This window comes from Adiantum capillus-veneris, chromosome 1, assembly GCF_014529385.1.
Source record: "Adiantum capillus-veneris isolate H3 chromosome 1, ASM1452938v2, whole genome shotgun sequence".
Lineage (NCBI taxonomy): Eukaryota > Viridiplantae > Streptophyta > Polypodiopsida > Polypodiales > Pteridaceae > Adiantum > Adiantum capillus-veneris.
In genome coordinates this window covers 49990498-50007674 of record NC_140931.1, presented here as the reverse complement: position 1 = coordinate 50007674, position 17177 = coordinate 49990498, and the positions used below count along the sequence as shown (strand labels likewise).

General features: G+C 43.7%; 1 protein-coding gene across 2 annotated transcripts in view; it reads right to left on the bottom strand.

The window, feature by feature from the left end:
* Positions 1-1369: 1369 nt before the first annotated feature.
* Positions 1370-17177, bottom strand: part of LOC147464703 (protein CHAPERONE-LIKE PROTEIN OF POR1, chloroplastic-like) — a 38647-nt gene continuing 22839 nt past the window's right edge. Inside the window, exons 3-5 of one of the 2 annotated variants that reach the window (XM_086516242.1) lie at positions 2399-2778; positions 2219-2295; positions 1370-1815 (exon numbers count right to left, since the gene is read on the bottom strand). In XM_086516242.1, the coding sequence (XP_086372368.1) occupies positions 1665-1815; positions 2219-2295; positions 2399-2778 (608 nt within the window). In that variant the 3' untranslated portion in view covers positions 1370-1664. The remainder of the gene's footprint in view (positions 1816-2218; positions 2296-2398; positions 2779-17177) is intronic. The other variant, XM_086516234.1, reaches the window with a different exon arrangement.

The following is a 17177-nucleotide window of genomic DNA, read 5'->3' as shown; positions in this document are numbered from 1 at the left end:
TCTTATTCCTTCAAGAAAAGTACTATTTATTAATAACATATTCATGGCTAGGGAGCTTTTTCGTGCTAGATACGAACAAAGCCCGTCTAAATGTCAATTCATTGAAGCTCACTATTAGGACTGGCAAGATGTTTGGATGTGGAAAGACACATTTTTTGAGTGACAACCACATCAATAGGAAAATTCTAGAAGGTATGAATTAAGGATACGAAAATGAAGAACGTATGAATGAAGGTTATGGCAAAGTACTTAATCTCACATCAAGAAGCATCTAAGCAAAGCCGATCAACCACAAACAATGGCACTGCCGTCTAACATAGACACAGTAGAGGAGGCAAGGCAAAAGGGGAAAGCAATGCCTCAACCAAACCACATTGAGCCGATAATGGAGTGGAAGATCAAAGTGATACGCCCAAAGGTTGTTGAGAGATAGAGAAGAGATAAGTTCGAGCTTTTTGTGTTGCATAATGCCAACATTGTTAACATCTAACATGCAGTTTACAAGGGTGCAATTCAGAGGGTGCCTCTTGAACATTCAACGTTGGTTCAGGTCGGGAAACCTTCGAAACAAAAGTGTTCATCCAAGGAAAAAGATCAATGAGCCAGTTAGCACTAAACCTCTCATTTGCAAGTGCTGAGAAGGCAACTGCTCTTGTTAAATCAGGTGGTATAAATCAACAGGCTCCTCTTCACTTTGCAATGTAGTAGCTACAGGCAGAAGAAACTTTAATGTGGTAGAAAACAATCCCAAAAACCTCCAAGATCTATCCAACAAGTGTTCAACTCCACCTGTTACTCAAGACGGAACATAGCGGGAGGTCACCTGATATTTACTTATCACATGGGTTCAATAGAAGGATATTTTTTAATTTCAAAAAATTGCCACATCTTCATTTACAAAGGGGTATAGCTTCAAAAAGAAATACGGATTGAACACAAAAAGGGTGTGCTATATTCACAAAAAAATCACAGGTAAGGAATTTTTATGGTACCCTTTGAACGCACGAGATATAGGAGTTCTACATAGAGTGAGCGCCCGAGAGAGGTAACTGGGATCCGTACAGCAATTGACAAGAAGAAAATCCTAATTGCAAATTTAGTCATGGATTGATTCATGTCAAATGAAGGTGTATCTTTAGGGGGAAGTGTTTGAGTGTGTGCTTTGAGAATAATAGGACAAGCAAAAGAGAAATACCACCACCAAAAAGGAAGCCACTACTAACTGCACTTCCCATTAGAGCCTTGAAGATTGTAAACAAATTTTCAAGTCCACCAGATTTAAACCAGTCCTCACCGCTCAGTACTACAAAAGCAGTCATTAGCTGACACTCTGCTTGGAATTCGATAGAAATCCCTCCCAAAACGGTCATTCAAGTGACAATCACTACTTCATAGAGCATGCTTTCTTTTGAACAAATCCCGATACATATTGATATTCACCACTAATGGGTACATTACAAAAATGTCGATCGGGTAAATTGGCTAGTGTGACAGAAATAGTAATGGTGCATTAAAAAGGAAGAAAAGCTCTATCTACTCTAGAAAGTGTGTTACTGAAACATTTAACGGACATCCTTTTGAGCACAGGCATAGATGAGTGCTAGAGCCACCACTTGCAAGTCCAGCCTTTTGAGGCCCGGGTATACAATATCTATAAGGTGTCCTTACTTCAAGAAAGTACATGCAACCCACATGAATACATATGATATCAGTGCCGTTATGATTTCTAGGCTCCAATTCGGAGGCAGTAAAGCCATTGGCACGACAGGTACAATGAAGGAGCCAACCAACCATCCCACAACAAGCCCGCCGAATCTGAAACCACAGACATGCTCAATTAGATCAAATGCTTGATGAATCAGAGAAACTTATTATATATATACATATACACACACACACACACACAGAAAAGTTCTGAGCGTACAAATTATAAGAGAGGCTAAAACACACAAGCAAGGCAACACAAGAAAACAGATGAAGAAGAAAAACTACATGACCTGATATGTTTCTAAACAAAAATAAGATTTGAAAAAAGAAAACCATTATTCACTTGAAAATCCTTTTAGAAGAGGCTTATGTAAAATAAGTTAGAGAAGCTTGCTTGACTGAAACTGTGAAACAAGTATTCTACTCTAAACAACAGACACGGCAACACAAACAAACGACAAAAGAACGAATTCTTTCATATCAACTGTGAATAAACACTTCGAATGCTTACCCAAGCATGAAGGACCGCCCAATGCTTTTGAGCCTATAATTAAGAAGATACACACATCCTGCTAGAGAAACAGCCACCTGCAGATGATTCGATTCTTAAGAGCAGTCTCACAATCATCTTTGATTAGAATAAAGCTCAACAATGTTTGTAAAATGCTCTTTCATATGGTGGTTGCATAACCTGAAATGCGGGGCCCCCCTCGGCTGGATTCATCACACTCCACACTCCCATAAGTCCAAAAAAGGCCGCCCTCTGTAGTATAATTTGAGAAGGTGGAACTTCAAAAATATTCAGAATTCTTTTCACCCACGGAGGTGATTCTTCAACTTTCTTTTTAAGGTTGCTCTTAAGATTGATTTTTGATTTTTTCCTTGCTCGGAAGCTTTCCATGATGATTTTGTCATGAGCTGCCTCAACAGCTTCCCTACTTCGTTCATGATGTGCATATTGTTCAGCAAGAAAGTTGCGAGCTGATTGAATCTCTTCCTCGGATGCATCCCGAGTAGCCCTAAAACTGTGTGGATCTCGCACATAGATTCTCGGGAATACAGCTGTATATCCTGCAAAAAAATCATTGGAATATCAAGAAAAATTGTTCATGCCAGGTTTCTTCAGCTGTCACGTACATGTAAAAGTACAGAAATCACAAGGCACCATAAAAGACGTCATTCCTTTTGCATGGGACCAATTCTGACATACAGAAATACCTGCACTTTTCTAGTTGGAGTGGGAACCAAAAACAGCCAACATTGGTACAAGGTCAAAAAATGAAAAAATGAAGTTGTAGCTCGAACAGAAGCATTTGCAAAGGGCATTAACAATTAAACTTCTCCTAAGATCAAACCCATTTGCTATAGTTTTGAAATAATAATTGTTTGTTTTCATTGGTTCGCCCCATTCGGTCCATGCTCATTCCAGTAGTAGAAAGCAGGTATCAGGTTTGTTTGTAGATAGCGAAACCATTAAGGCACTCGCTGGCAAACCATTTGGAAACTTACTGAACTGCTAGCTTGTGTAAGGATGGCTACTTATTTAGTGAAAGAGAGGCAGAGACCATCAGTGTAATCACCTGTCAAGCGGATGATCAACCCGAACTCACAAACTGCAATTGCAAGACTGAGCAGAACAATATAAATGACACTTGAAGACACTAGACAACACGAGAGAATCGTACTTACCCTCCACAGAGTATTGGCCCTCAAGTCGAGCCCCCATGTTGTATATCTTTACATACCATCTCAAGAGTTTTTACAATTGTTTGTGTGACCGTGCAAGCTGATCTCAATTACATCTAGCACTAGAGCCCTTAATTTATGGGAATGTAGCCTCAAAAGCGACTCAAAAATCATTTGCTAAAATTAATTTTAGGTCAACAGTTGTCAACTAAATGGTTGCACAAAAGCTTCTCCCTGATAAATATCAGCCATGTACAACAGTGTTAGATAAGCATGCTGCAGCCATATCTTAGTTCACAACAATCCATGATTGCAGAAGTTTTTGGGTTGCATTTCACTAACGCCTACGCCAGAGAAAGTCCCTTTGTTTTTCCATTTTCCTGCTGCTTCACCACGTGTTAGTGCCACGTCATTGCTTGTCACCTATCCCTCTCTTAACGAAGAGTACTTTAAGAGTTATTGTCCCCTCGATTACACCACATACTCAAAAAATAAACCCACATTGTTACCAGTTACTACCCGATGCAATCATGCATACAAATTCAATCTTTTGGACATAAACCCTTTTGATGAAGAGAGAATCCTGCAATAATTCATCTCCAAATACAGATATTGTCACGTGCACATTGCACTTGAGGACAAGCTACTGCTAGAGGTCAACATCAGTCTTAGTTATCTTAGGATCTAGCTTGGCACTTTGTGAGCCTCTAGCAGGACATGCATGATCAAGTAGGTCATTGTCACAAGACGGGCACCACGTGCCAATAGAAAAGAGCAGACTGAGCAGACTTTTAGCACTTCAATAACAACTGAACTGAGAGAGAGAGAGAGAGAGAGAGAGAGAGAGACGACACGCGACACAGAGTGGCGGAATTCCACCCCAAAGAGTATTGGCCTTGGCGCCCCTTTCGGTATTTCTTTATATTGCATCAGCAAAGTACAAGCCGGTACTCCAGACTCTGCACCTTCTCCAGGAAGCATGCCAAAGAATGAGCCCTTAGCACATATTTAAAGGCCCTAGGCCCCAAAAGCAGTTTACAGTAAAAAGCCTTCAAACTCAAAAGCATCTGGTCTAAAAGCAAAGCCAAAAAACTGTCAGCGTAAATCACGGAAATCCATATAGCTGCCACGTCATCAGCTAGCGCAAAACGCAAAATCCGTACAGCCTGCCACGTCATCATGCCAGCACAATTTTCGAAAATCTACCACGTCATCAATTTTGCGTGTGTGCGGGTCCTGCTATATTTTAATCCTTTATGTCACTTGGGGCGCCATCGGACGGGGTCCCCATAAGTTGATAGGACTTCTTCTGTTACTTGTTCTTCTTAGGGTTTAGGCCCCTCGGCCAGCATTTGCAAGTTGGCTCCATTCTTTAGGCTTTGACACGTCAGCAGTTTGTGACATCTCCCCTTCTCAAGGTTGGATCAAAACGTACGTATTGATCCGTTCCGTACCGTACGGACGTTCTGTACGGATCCGTACCATACGGAACGATCCATACGCCGTTTTTTTTTTTTTTTTTTTTTTTTTGGGTGGGGTGTGGAAAGCCCGTACAATGTTGATTTAAAATAAAAATCCAAATCTCTTGCAATAGTTACACAGTATATGGTTGTCTTGTGAAACGTGTCTTTGAATGTCTCTATAAGTTGTTGGCTTCTCTCTTGTTTTTTATTGAAAATGTCCTAGAAAATTTAGTACTTTGCGGTTTTTTTATAAGAGTACGTATTTTTACGTACGTAAAATTTTTTCCTATAAGGAACAACGTACAGTACATACATATACGCCATGTACAGTACGTTTGGTACCGCCTTGCCCCTTCTTGAAGGAGAGTAATCGTTCGCGATTACAGCATGTCTGCAAAACAACTCAAGTTAGCTCAAAAATTTCCGAGGGACAATCAGTTTGCTCTTTTTATTAAGGAGTTAGCTTCTCCTTTCTGCTCTTTTGATCAAGGAGTTAGCTTCTCCTTTCGTCCAGATCGGAACTCTTGATATTCCGGCGTAGTAAAATTAGCTATCACACCCAGACCGTACTGATCTTCCACGGGTGTCTTGATGCACTAAAAAATTACATACCCAAGCAATCTCATCCAATTAGGAATATTCAGTAGCTGGCACATCACAATGCAACAAAATGCTTACATATGCATGTTACAAGACATAGAAACATAAAGCCGTTGAACACTCCTCCCGCATAACCTAACAAGGTCCGAGCCGGGAGATATTCAACGACTCCCTCATCACTCCTCCCGCATAACCTAAAAAGGTACGGGCCGGGAGATATAGAGGCCTTTTACAACCAAACGCCCCCCCAGACCGCACCTGCGTCATTTGGAGGTGCTGAGAGTAACCACTGCTCATCTTCTTAATACTCCTCCCGTATAACCATCCAGGTTCCGGCCGGGAGTCACAACAACAATTATTTTACAAGCATTCAACCAAACGCTCCCCAGGCATCGGCCTGCGTCGTTCGGAGGTTTTCTAGCATACAACATAACGCTCCCCAAGCATCGACCTGCGCCATTCCGAGGTCAAACAATACCAAACAGTATTTCTCACTTCTCCACCCGGGAGTAAAATCACCAATCATTGAAACCAGTATTAAAACCAGAGTTAAACAATTCAAATCGGCACCAAGACAGGTTTAAAACAGATAGCATCCATTTCAAACAAATTCCAAACACGATCACCAAACAAGCTCTCAAACAGATTCTCACACAAAATTCAAACTTAAAAAGCAATCTCGACATCAGTCGAGCTCGAAAAGTCGACTGACTTTCCATCCTAAAACCTGCACCAAAAAAATTAGGGTTAGGTTCATTCCATAGGGTCGTAGCCGAGCACAGCATGGTCCATCAGCTCTTGGACAAACAGTGTTTCTTTGGCGACAATGGTAGTCCCAAGATAGCAATCACACTAAGCCTCCAAGGTCATCTGCTCGAAAAGACATCTACTGAGAGATGTCAAGAAATTTCAAGATATAATCTGCTTGGGTTTTCCATGGCAAGCATTTCAGGATACCACACTCTGCCAAAAGTTGCACTCTGAAGGAAGATGTCAGAAACCATAGAACTTCGGGCAAAAATTTTCTTGAAAGCTTGCCAAGTCCTTGGAGTGTGCTACTTGGTAGCTGTAGACATCAACATCTGCATGGCACTGCTTTTGAGAAAAACAGTGACTTGAAACAAATCTTGGATCCTTCTCTTGCAAGTGATATTAATGGCTTATGCCCTGTAAGACATCAGCGGTGTGTGGGGGAGCAGGAGAGAGAGCCCACTTGCTATTCTATGCAATGAGAGTGAAGGAGAAGAGGAGAGTGGCGCAGAAGAAGCACACGCAGAGAGAAAACGTGAGAGAGAGAGAGAGCTCGTAGAAGTTTTTGGGAAAAGTCACGATTGTCACATTTTGGGCTTGACCTTTGAGTATATGAGTAAGTGACTAGGGGGCCATTCACACTTGGGCCCCCTCACTTATAAGATTTTTAACTTATAAGTTAATAAGTACAAGGCACTTAGGCCTTTATTCCCTAACAACCTCCCACCTAAAGGCAATGTACCTTGGGAGATCAAAGAATCAGCTAACTATGATACATCAACTGATCATGCACTTACTCATCCAACACCCATCATCTGACGGCAATATGCAAACCGCTCTGCTGGAAGACTCTTGGTCAAAAGATCTGCAGGATTGTCATCTGTGTGCACCTTGACAAGTGTAATGCTCTTGTCATCAAGCACACTCCTGATAAAATGATACTTCACCTCTATGTGCTTTGTCTTGGCATGAAAAACAAGATTCCTTGCAAGCATAATAGCACTCTGACTATCACAGTGTAGCACAGGAACCGGTGACTTAATGCCAAGCTCTTCTACCAAACGCATGAGCCACAAAGCTTCTTTGCATGCCTCAGTGGCAGCCACATACTCAGCCTCAGTGGTAGACAAAGCAACACATTTTTGCAGTCTAGAAATCCAAGAAATTGCACCTCCTGTGAATGTAAACACATATCCAGAGGTAGACTTCCTACAATCTGGATGTCCAGCAAAATCTGCATCTGTAAAGCCATGCACAGATGTCTCACTCTTCCCAAAACAAATGCACAAGTCTTTAGTGCCTTTCAAGTATCTCAAGATACACTTCACTGCTTCCCAATGCTTTTTGCCAGGATTGCTCATGTACCTGCTTACTACTCCCACCGCAAATGCAATGTCCGGACGGTGTAGCAACCATAGCATACATCAAACTGCCAACGGCTGATGCATAAGGAATCTTGGCCATTTCAGCCCGCATATCATCTGTGTTTGGGCAGTCATGTGCAGTCAGTTTTACATATGGAGGCAGCGGAGTACCAAGTGCCTTTCCCCCATCCATATGAAAACGATGTAGCACCTTATTAACATAATCTCGTTGAGATAGATACAGACGCCTGTTAGGTCTATCTCGAGAGATACGCATGCCCAAAATATGATTAGCATCACCAAGATCCTTCATGTCAAAGCGATTCTTTAAGCTTTGCTGTAATGCATCCAACTCCGTGACATTTTTACCCGCAATAAGCATGTCATCAACATACAAAATCAGCAATAGACGAGATCCATCACTTGCCGTTTTGATATACAAACAGTGATCAGAATTACTTCTTTTGTATCCTTGAGACCTCATGAATGTATCAAACTTGTGATACCATGCACGGGGAGACTGTTTCAAACCATACAAGCTCTTCAAGAGTCTACATACTTTCTTCTCTTGCCCCTTTGACACAAAACCTTCTGGCTGCATCATATAGATCATCTCAAGCAAATCGCCATGCAAAAACGCTGTTTTGACATCCATTTGCTTTAACTCCATATCTTCAGAAGCAACCAGGCCTAAAACAAGACGTAATGTGGCAAGCTTTACAACAGGAGAAAAAATCTCATCAAAATCCACACCATGCTTTTGCTTGTACCCTTTAGCAACCAAACGTGCCTTGTACTTAGAAGAAGCATCAGATGTGACCTTGGTCTTGTAAACCCATTTACATGGCAGAGCCTTATGCCCTTTAGGCAAATCAACCAAGTCCCATGTATGGTTTTTCTCCAAAGACTGCATTTCCGAAACCATTTCTTACTGTCTTCCCGTTGCATAGCCTCTTTATAGCAAGACGGCTCACCACAATCAGTAAGCATGACATAGTCCAAAGACGGTTCATATCTATCGGGGGGCCTTGTCACCCGAGTAGACCTACGCACCCAATGATCCATAACAGGTGGATTTTCAGCCTGTAAACCATAAAAAACAGCAGGCTGTTCAGCCGGTTGCATCGCAACAACGGGCGGTCTAGGAGCATCAACCTGTTCCCCTACCTGTGGTGCATCAATGGCAACTTGTTGGGGCTGATTTTCAGCAGCTAATGGCTGATTTTCAGCACCATTTTCAGCATGTAAAGGCTGCTGAACATTGGGCCTTCTTGGCTGTCCATATGTAACATCTTCACGAAAAACAACCCGGCGCACTTCCTCGACCTTTGTGGGCTGTTTGTGCATGCAATTCTCATTGAAGATGACATCATTGCTACGTATGATTTTCCGTAATGCGGGATCCCATAATCTATACCCCATTTCACCATCCTCACCATATCCTAGGAAAATGCATTTATGAGACTTTGATTCTAGTTTGGTGCGCAATTCACTCCGGATGTGAACATAGGCCTCACAACCAAACACTCTTAAATGTGCATATGAGGGTGGCTTGCCAGACCACACCTCCTCAGGCACCTTTCCACCCAAAGCCTTGCTAGGTGAGCGATTAATCAAGTGAATAGCTGTTTGCACAGCTTCTGCCCAAAAACCATGAGGTAATGCAGCATGTGACAGCATACTCCGAACTTTCTCTTGGATAGTCCGGTTCAACTTCTCTGCAACTCCATTCTGAGAGGGATTAAAAGGAGCCGTGAGCTCTCTTTTAATACCTTTAGTGGCACAAAAGTCAATAAATGCTTTTGATACATACTCCCCCCCATTGTCTGAGCGCAAAGACCTAAGCTTCTTGTCAGTTTGATTCTCAACAAACGCAAGAAACTTCTTGAAAGTATCCAAAACATCGCTTTTAGCACGTATTGGATACACCCACACCTTACGTGTAGCATCATCGATAAACGAGACAAAATATTTCTTTCCCCCTAAGGACAACTGTGGCATTTCACATACATCGGAATGCACTAAGTCTAACCTGTCAGACTTCAAAGAAAGAGACCTTTTGTGCGGTGTTTGACTGTGCTTACCATAAATACAGTGCTCACAATGAGAAAAATCAGCATACCTCAAACACGGCAAATAACCACAACGAGACAAAGTTTCCATTCCTCTTTTACTCATGTGTCCCAACCGGCCATGCCACAAAGAAACACTTGGCTGCTCGGTTACGGCGACAACATGGTCACGCACACTAGATACATGCAAGATACAAAGTGTCCGATTTACAACCCTTGGCTACAATCCGGGCCCCTTTACAAATTTTCCACTTGCTATCACCAAAAGTGGTGTGATAGCCTGCATCATCTAGCTGCCCTGTACTAATCAAACTCTTCTTGAGTTGTGGCACATGGCGCACTTTGTGCAAAACAAAAGTCATACCATCAGCAAAGGAAAACTAGACATTGCCAATACCTGCAATGTCACATGCATAGTTATCTCCCAAATAAACAGTGCCCTGCACCTCACCTGAGTACTGTGTAAACCAATCCCTATGAGGTGTTACATGAAAGGAGGCACCTGAATCAAGAATCCAAGTATGCATGTTCACATCGAAACCCATAGCAAGGGTATGTGCGTCCACAGAGGAGGCATTGAGTACATCAGTGCTGCTGTCACTGTCACAGCTACTAGCAACATTGATTTCCTCAATCAACACAGTGCTCTTCTTGGCATTTCCCTTGTCCTTTGCATCAGTTTCAGCACCCTTGTTCTTCTCTTTCTTCCACTCATAGCATTCCCGTTTATAATGCCCTTTCTTTCCACAATGATGACACACAACATCTTTCCTACGAGATTTGTTGCGTGCCCTGTCCTTACTGTCAGATTTCTCCCTCTGTTGAGACCTGCCTCTCAAGTGCAATGCATTAGAAGACCCACCTGTGGTGTTCTTCCTGTTCATCTCTTCCATCAAGAGAGAACTCTCTACATCTGCATACTTAAGTGATGCACTTGAGTTACTAAGAGCTGTCCGGAATACATCCCAACTCTCGGGCAATGTGCATAGCAGAAAAGTAGCTTTGAACTCCTCATCAATCGTGAATTTCAGCTCTGTCAGTTGGCTGAAAATAGAATTGAATTCATTGAGGTGCACTGACATGTGCGTGCCCTCCTTCATGCGGAGATCCATAAGCTTCTTAAGCCAATACACTTTACTGGCAGCACTCTGCTGTGCATACAACTCGTCTAAGCGCTTCCACATGCCCCATGCTGTCTGCTCATTCTCTACATTGAAGAGTAAATTGTCAGACACCGAAAGCATGATCGTGGAGCGAGCCAACTCGTCCACTTCTTCCCATTCTTCAACCTCCGTATCAACCGGTTTCACACCCTGTAACTTAATAGGTTTCGCCTGTTTCTTCTGCAACATCACATTATAACATTGCTTCTTCCATATAGCAAAGTTATGGGCACCTTCAAGCTTGCGAATGTGCAACAAATTGCCACTTTCACTGCTAGAAGCCATTCTGAGTGATTGCAAACACTGAAACCCTGTTTTGCAGACCTAAACACGCCCAAATGTGCGCAATCGGGCAAAAAACAGCTTGCTGTTACAAAAAACAGCGAGCAAATTTCACGCGAAATCACCCCAAAACGGCGTACATTCATTGCCAAACCCTTACCAAAGGTTTCCACAAGGTGTATACATCATTTGCTTGCTGAAATTCCCTGTTTTGGGGCAAAAATCAGACCTGTAAACACCTGTTTTGCTGAATTTTCAGAACCTCATTGGTGGAAACACCTGTAAGATTGACCTGTGAGACTTGCCCTAATGAAATTGCATCAAATTGACCCCGAAATTGGTCAATTTCAGCAGAAATAGGCTGCTGTTCGCCAGTTTTTGAAACCCTAATTTTGGGGAAACTGTCACCGGAGGTCGATTCTACACGGTGAGAGGATCCCTTCGCGACAGAGTTGATCGAAAACGGTTGAATATCCTTCCCGCAGTGAGCAAGAACAGAATTCTGATCTGTGTTGCGAAAATGGCTCTCTTGGAAACCCTAAAGCTCTGATACCATGTGTGGGGGAGCAGGAGAGAGAGCCCACTTGCTATTCTATACAATGAGAGTGAAGGAGAAGAGGAGAGTGGCGCAGAAGAAGCACACGCAGAGAGAAAACGTGAGAGAGAGAGAGAGCTCGTAGAAGTTTTTGGGAAAAGTCACGATTGTCACATTTTGGGCTTGACCTTTGAGTATATGAGTAAGTGACTAGGGGGCCATTCACACTTGGGCCCCCTCACTTATAAGATTTTTAACTTATAAGTTAATAAGTACAAGGCACTTAGGCCTTTATTCCCTAACACGGTGAAGACGGGAGCGCGCCTGTTGCTAATTGGACTATTTTCTTATTTTTAATGATTAAATCTCTTTTTTAGGATATTTTATTATGTGCACTAAAAACTGTTAAAAAGATTGTAGCTACAGGAACTGCCATCAGGAACGGACAACTCTGATGTGTCATTTGATGGGTGACGGTAAACATCACGAAGGAGTTTCCGTAAGTTCGGTGGAAAGGGCCGGGTTACGAGTGCCTCTAATGCGTCACATGATGGGTGACGGGTGCATCAGTAAGGGGGCATCCCGTATGCTAAGGAGGAAATCCGAACTGAGTAAGAAAATACGCGTAAGAATGCAAGCACAAGAATAAAGATGGGTTCAATGAAGCTTTTTACGAAAAGCAGGAACAGTCGCGGGAGGACAGATGTTTTCCCGCGAGGAGTCTGTGTCTGCATTGCATCTGTGTCGTGTCCTGCACCCAGGGACGCCTGGAATGTGTCCGTGTAGCATTGTTTTCACTAACTGAGTGAGTTTTTAAAGTTTGAACAGGTTCACACTTTATTTTATAAAGTGACCGATCACTTTTATTAATATAATAAAGCAAGCAAGGCTCTTATAGAAAAAGCCAGCGCTAAAACCAACGCAGGGGGGCTGAATTGCGATCTCTCTCTCTCTCTCCTCTCTCTAGAAAACACGATTTTCTCTCTCCTCTCTCTAGTAGCGCCAAGCTCTGCTTTTGGACCCCTATTCCTGTCGGGTGTCAGACCCTATAAAAGGGTAGCCAGCGTTTTAGTTTGGAGGAGCCGGAAGCAGCAAGAAGTGCAAGCGCTGGGATTCTGGAGCAGAGACTGGCGACGGAATTTGCAAGTGCTCGTGTGACGACTGAGTACGGAGGTTGATTCTCCGAGCAAGGAGCGACAGGTATAAGGTGTTGATACGCATTGAGAATTGCTCCTTTGTGTGGTTTGTTTTGCAGGAATCTCCCATCTCAAGGGAAGGCCCTTCACGGGAAGTACGGCTTCACGCCTAAGTCCCTTACGGGAAAGTACGGCTTCGCGCTTAAGTCCCTCACGGGAAGGAACGGCCTTGTGCCCAAGCCCTTTACGGGAAAGCACGACCTTCGGGTCTAAGACTACAGAACGGAGGGGTTTCCTCGGGTTCTCGTGCCTGTATAAGAATTCTCCCTGAATAAAAGAATACTCTCTGAACGGGGGGGGGGGGACCAGAAGATGTTCCGGTCCCCAATACTGTGTCGATCTTCTCCCTTCTCTCATGTTTTTCAAAGAATTATAATTTTCAGATTTTCTAAGTGCTCGTGTACGCTCCCGTTTTGTGACAGCGCCCGATGCGCGATGAAGTAAGGGTGGGAGTGGCTAATAAGTCCGGGTTGGAGGGCGAAGATACCTGGAATAAAATTCCAATAGCTCTGTCTGCTCTTTTGTAGGACCGGTATGCTTTCAGAAGAGCACACGCCTGATGCTCTGATACCACTGTCACAAGACGGGCACCACGTGCCAATAGAAAAGAACAGACTAAGCAGACTTTTAGCACTTCAATAACAACTGAACTGGAGAGAGAGAGAGAGAGAGAGAGAGAGAGAGAGACGACACGCGACACAGAGTGGCGGAATTCACCCCAAAGAGTATTGGCCCCAAACCTTGGCACCCCTTTCGGTATTTCTTTATATTGCATCAACAAAGTACAAGCCAGTACTCCAGACTCCGCACCTTCTCCAAGAAGCATGCCAAGAATGAGCCCTTCGCACATATTTAAAGCGCCCTAGGCCCCAAAAGCAGTTTACAGTAAAAAGCCTTCAAACTCAAAAGCATCTGGTCCAAAAGCAAAGCCAAAAAGCTGCCATCGTAAATCACGGAAATCCGTACAGCTGCCACGTCATCAACCAACGCAAAATGCGGAAATCCGTACAGCCTCCCACGTCATCATGCCAACGCAATTTTCGAAAATCTGCCACGTCATCAGTTTTTGCGTATGTGGGTCCTGCTTTATTTTAATCCTTTATGTCACTTGGGGCCCCATCGAACGGGTCCCCATAAGTTGGTAGGACTTCTTCTTTTACTTGTTCTTCTTAGGGTTTAGGCCCCTCGGCCAGCATTTGCAAGTTGGCTCCATTCTTTAGGCTTTGACACGTCAGCAGTTTGTGACAGTCATAGTCACAAACCCTTACTTGCACTATACAGTCACTTCAGCATACAGACATGAATAGTCACTTAAGTCATTTATTAATAAGTGACTTTGAAATGACATTTCTAAAGATAAATAGGGCAAATGGCTAAAACTATAATAGAGCCACTTGGCCTCCAGTTTTTAGGATCTTAAAACCTCATGCCAGCATAGGAGTTTACCCATCCCCAACGTTTTACAAAGGATCCGTGTTTCTTGCAGCAACTTGGTAGATCAGCCCCTCACCTACAAGGGCCAGCAATTGCCCTTCTCTTGCTTACAAGTTCCAAGAAGTATTATCAGCAGTAGCAGATCTAGCGCCCACGGCACCTCACAACCCTAGCGTTTGCAGATTGCATCAATTCAACCTAGCATTTTTGCATCAGTTCAGCCCAACGTTTTTGCACCAAACCAGCATTTAACCATTGCAACAGCATTTCTACAAGTAATCAAAGCAAGTACTTACTCTGGCAACAGAGCAAGGGGCCCTAGAGGGTGATTGGGACCCAACATGCATTGTGCTCTCTCTCTCTCTCTCTCTCTCTCTCTCTCTCTCTCTCTCTCTCTCTCTCTCTCTCTCTCTCTCTCTCTCTCTCTCTCTCTCTCTTGTGTTCAGTTCAGCTTCCCTCTCAAAGTGAAGTAACCTAGTATTTATGCGAAGTACTAGATTTGAGCTAAATCCTTAAACCCTTCCGTTGCACTTGGCAGATACTCATCCGCTAACACAAAAGAGGGGTCTTATACATCAATCAACTGACAATGTGCATAGGTCAGTTGGTGCCCAGTGCAAAAAGTGCTCAAGTGTGTCGTGTTGCCAAATCAATCCGATGCTGGTTTCTCACAACGTAATACATGGTTCCATAGTATGTTTAGCAAAGCATTGCCTGATCACACCATTAAATTGAGTGAAGCAATCTAGTGTTCGTATGTATCTTCTCATCGCATAGCCCCATAGTATATCCAGCACATATACCCTACTAGGCTATGCCTTTACACTGTTTCACTCGAACAATGTGTACAGACTAATCATGCGCATACACAATACTTCCTGTGGAGGTTCTTTGGACCTCGACTCGAGAGCCAAGATCGGTTCTTCGTGATTGATCGTATCTGCAACGAGGTTAGCTTCGCTAGAAAAAGCATCAACTAAACCATCATCCCTGTGAACAATCACATCATTATCTTGCAAATCATCATGCTCGTGAATAATCACATCTTGATCATGCAAATCATCATGCTTGTCAATAATCACATCTTGATCATGCTTATCATTATAATGCAAATCATGTGCGTCATGCTTTCGAGAAGACAAGACTGAGAGAATCTCCTTCTCCTGGTTCTTTTCATTCTTCGCCTGCACATTAGAAATGAGAGATGAAGAATGAACAACTTGCTCCCCACGAATGACAATGGGAGAGTCACTTTTAGCATTGAAAGTGAACGTATTAGCTGCCCAATCAATGAGAGGGTTATGCTCACGAAACCATCGAATGCCTAAAAGCATATCACATGTAACCGGCCTGTTCAATCCAAAAAGGGCGGTAGACTTTACTTCAAACCTTGATTTAGCTTTCACCCATTGTATTTTACCTGTACTTTCAAGACACAACACGGGGGAAAGGGATACAGGCTGCTAGATTGCACCTATATGAGTAGACCGACACCAGATTGGCCCCTAACTTAGGCGCCCCTTTCGGTATTTCTTTATTCTTCAAAAGAGGGAATAAACGTTGTGAATCCCTACAAGCTGCCCCGCACAAACTCGGCTGAATTTCCACTGTTCCAGCCCGATTTCGGCAGCATAACTATACTAGGACACTTCACAGTCAATATTCCCACGCATTGACTGACTTTCCCGACGCATACGGGCACTTTGCAAAACCTGGCGAGAATCTGCAGCACGCTGAATTCTCTGTTTTCAGCCCTGAAAATGCGCCAGATCACCTGTACAGCGGTCCCCTTGCGTCCCCGAACCTCCTGGGGGTATTAGGGTCCGTTTAGGGCCAAAACCCTAAACCTGCAAAAATACACAGCAGGCTGTAATTTACTGTTTCGGGCTCCGTTTCGCGTGCCGGTCGCATCCGTAGCAAGTCCTCGAGCTCCCGCACCTGTAGGGCTACTTGCCCTTTGAATCGGACGAGATTTCTGGCGTGAAACCTCTCCGAATTCACCTGTACCTGCGGGGGGATTAGCCGCTAGCTAATCCAGTACCTGTGCAAGAGGCTCTTGCCTCGGCAATCGCGCATGAACCCACACAACTGTACATTGGTCAAATGAAGAGCCCACTAGTGGGGCATAACATACTGCCAAAGGGGAGAGAGAGGGCAGTGCGTAGCGTGCAGGGCATCACTCCTGGCACCGCACTGTACATAGGAGGGAAAGCAAGCACTCCATAGCTCTTAACCTGTGACAAAAACTGAAAATGAGCCTCTCCCAGCTTAAAAATCAGCGCCCAATTTTCTGTACGAGGAAAGTGCACAGAATTGTGCCACTTGGCACATTTATAAGCATTTTCCCGTTTCGGGGTTGCCGCCTAAAAATCTCCCAACCGCTGCCCAGTTGACTTCACGGCAGAGTAAGAAAATGTTCCCTTTGTCATTCCGGAGGTAATGACGTCAACACATTTTCAGGTCCCAAAATAGCAGTTCCCTAAATTTTAGGAGATGCTGCCATTGTATCTTTCTAGGTCATTCGACCCTCTTTGTACACTGCGGCCACATCCAGAACTGAAATGTAGCCTCTGTAGCAAAGGATTCCACTTTGGCTAGTCAATGACCCCACTTTGCTAACCATAGTCCTTGTCCAACCTTAGTGCTCTCTTGCCCTCACGCCTGGACTCCCTCTGGACACTTCCACACTAGCTATGCAATGCAGGGCAGTTAGATTTCCCGAGGGGTGTTTCCAAAAAGTGAAAGTAAATAGATAATAAGAAAGAAATCAACAAAAAGGATAGATAGTAGTCACACGCTCGTGACATACCCCCCTCTTGAAATCTCAAACGTCCTCGTTTGCATCTATGTCGTACATGCTTACTGTCAACACTGATGTATTCAACACCTGTCGACACATATACGACACATACATGCTCATTGTCA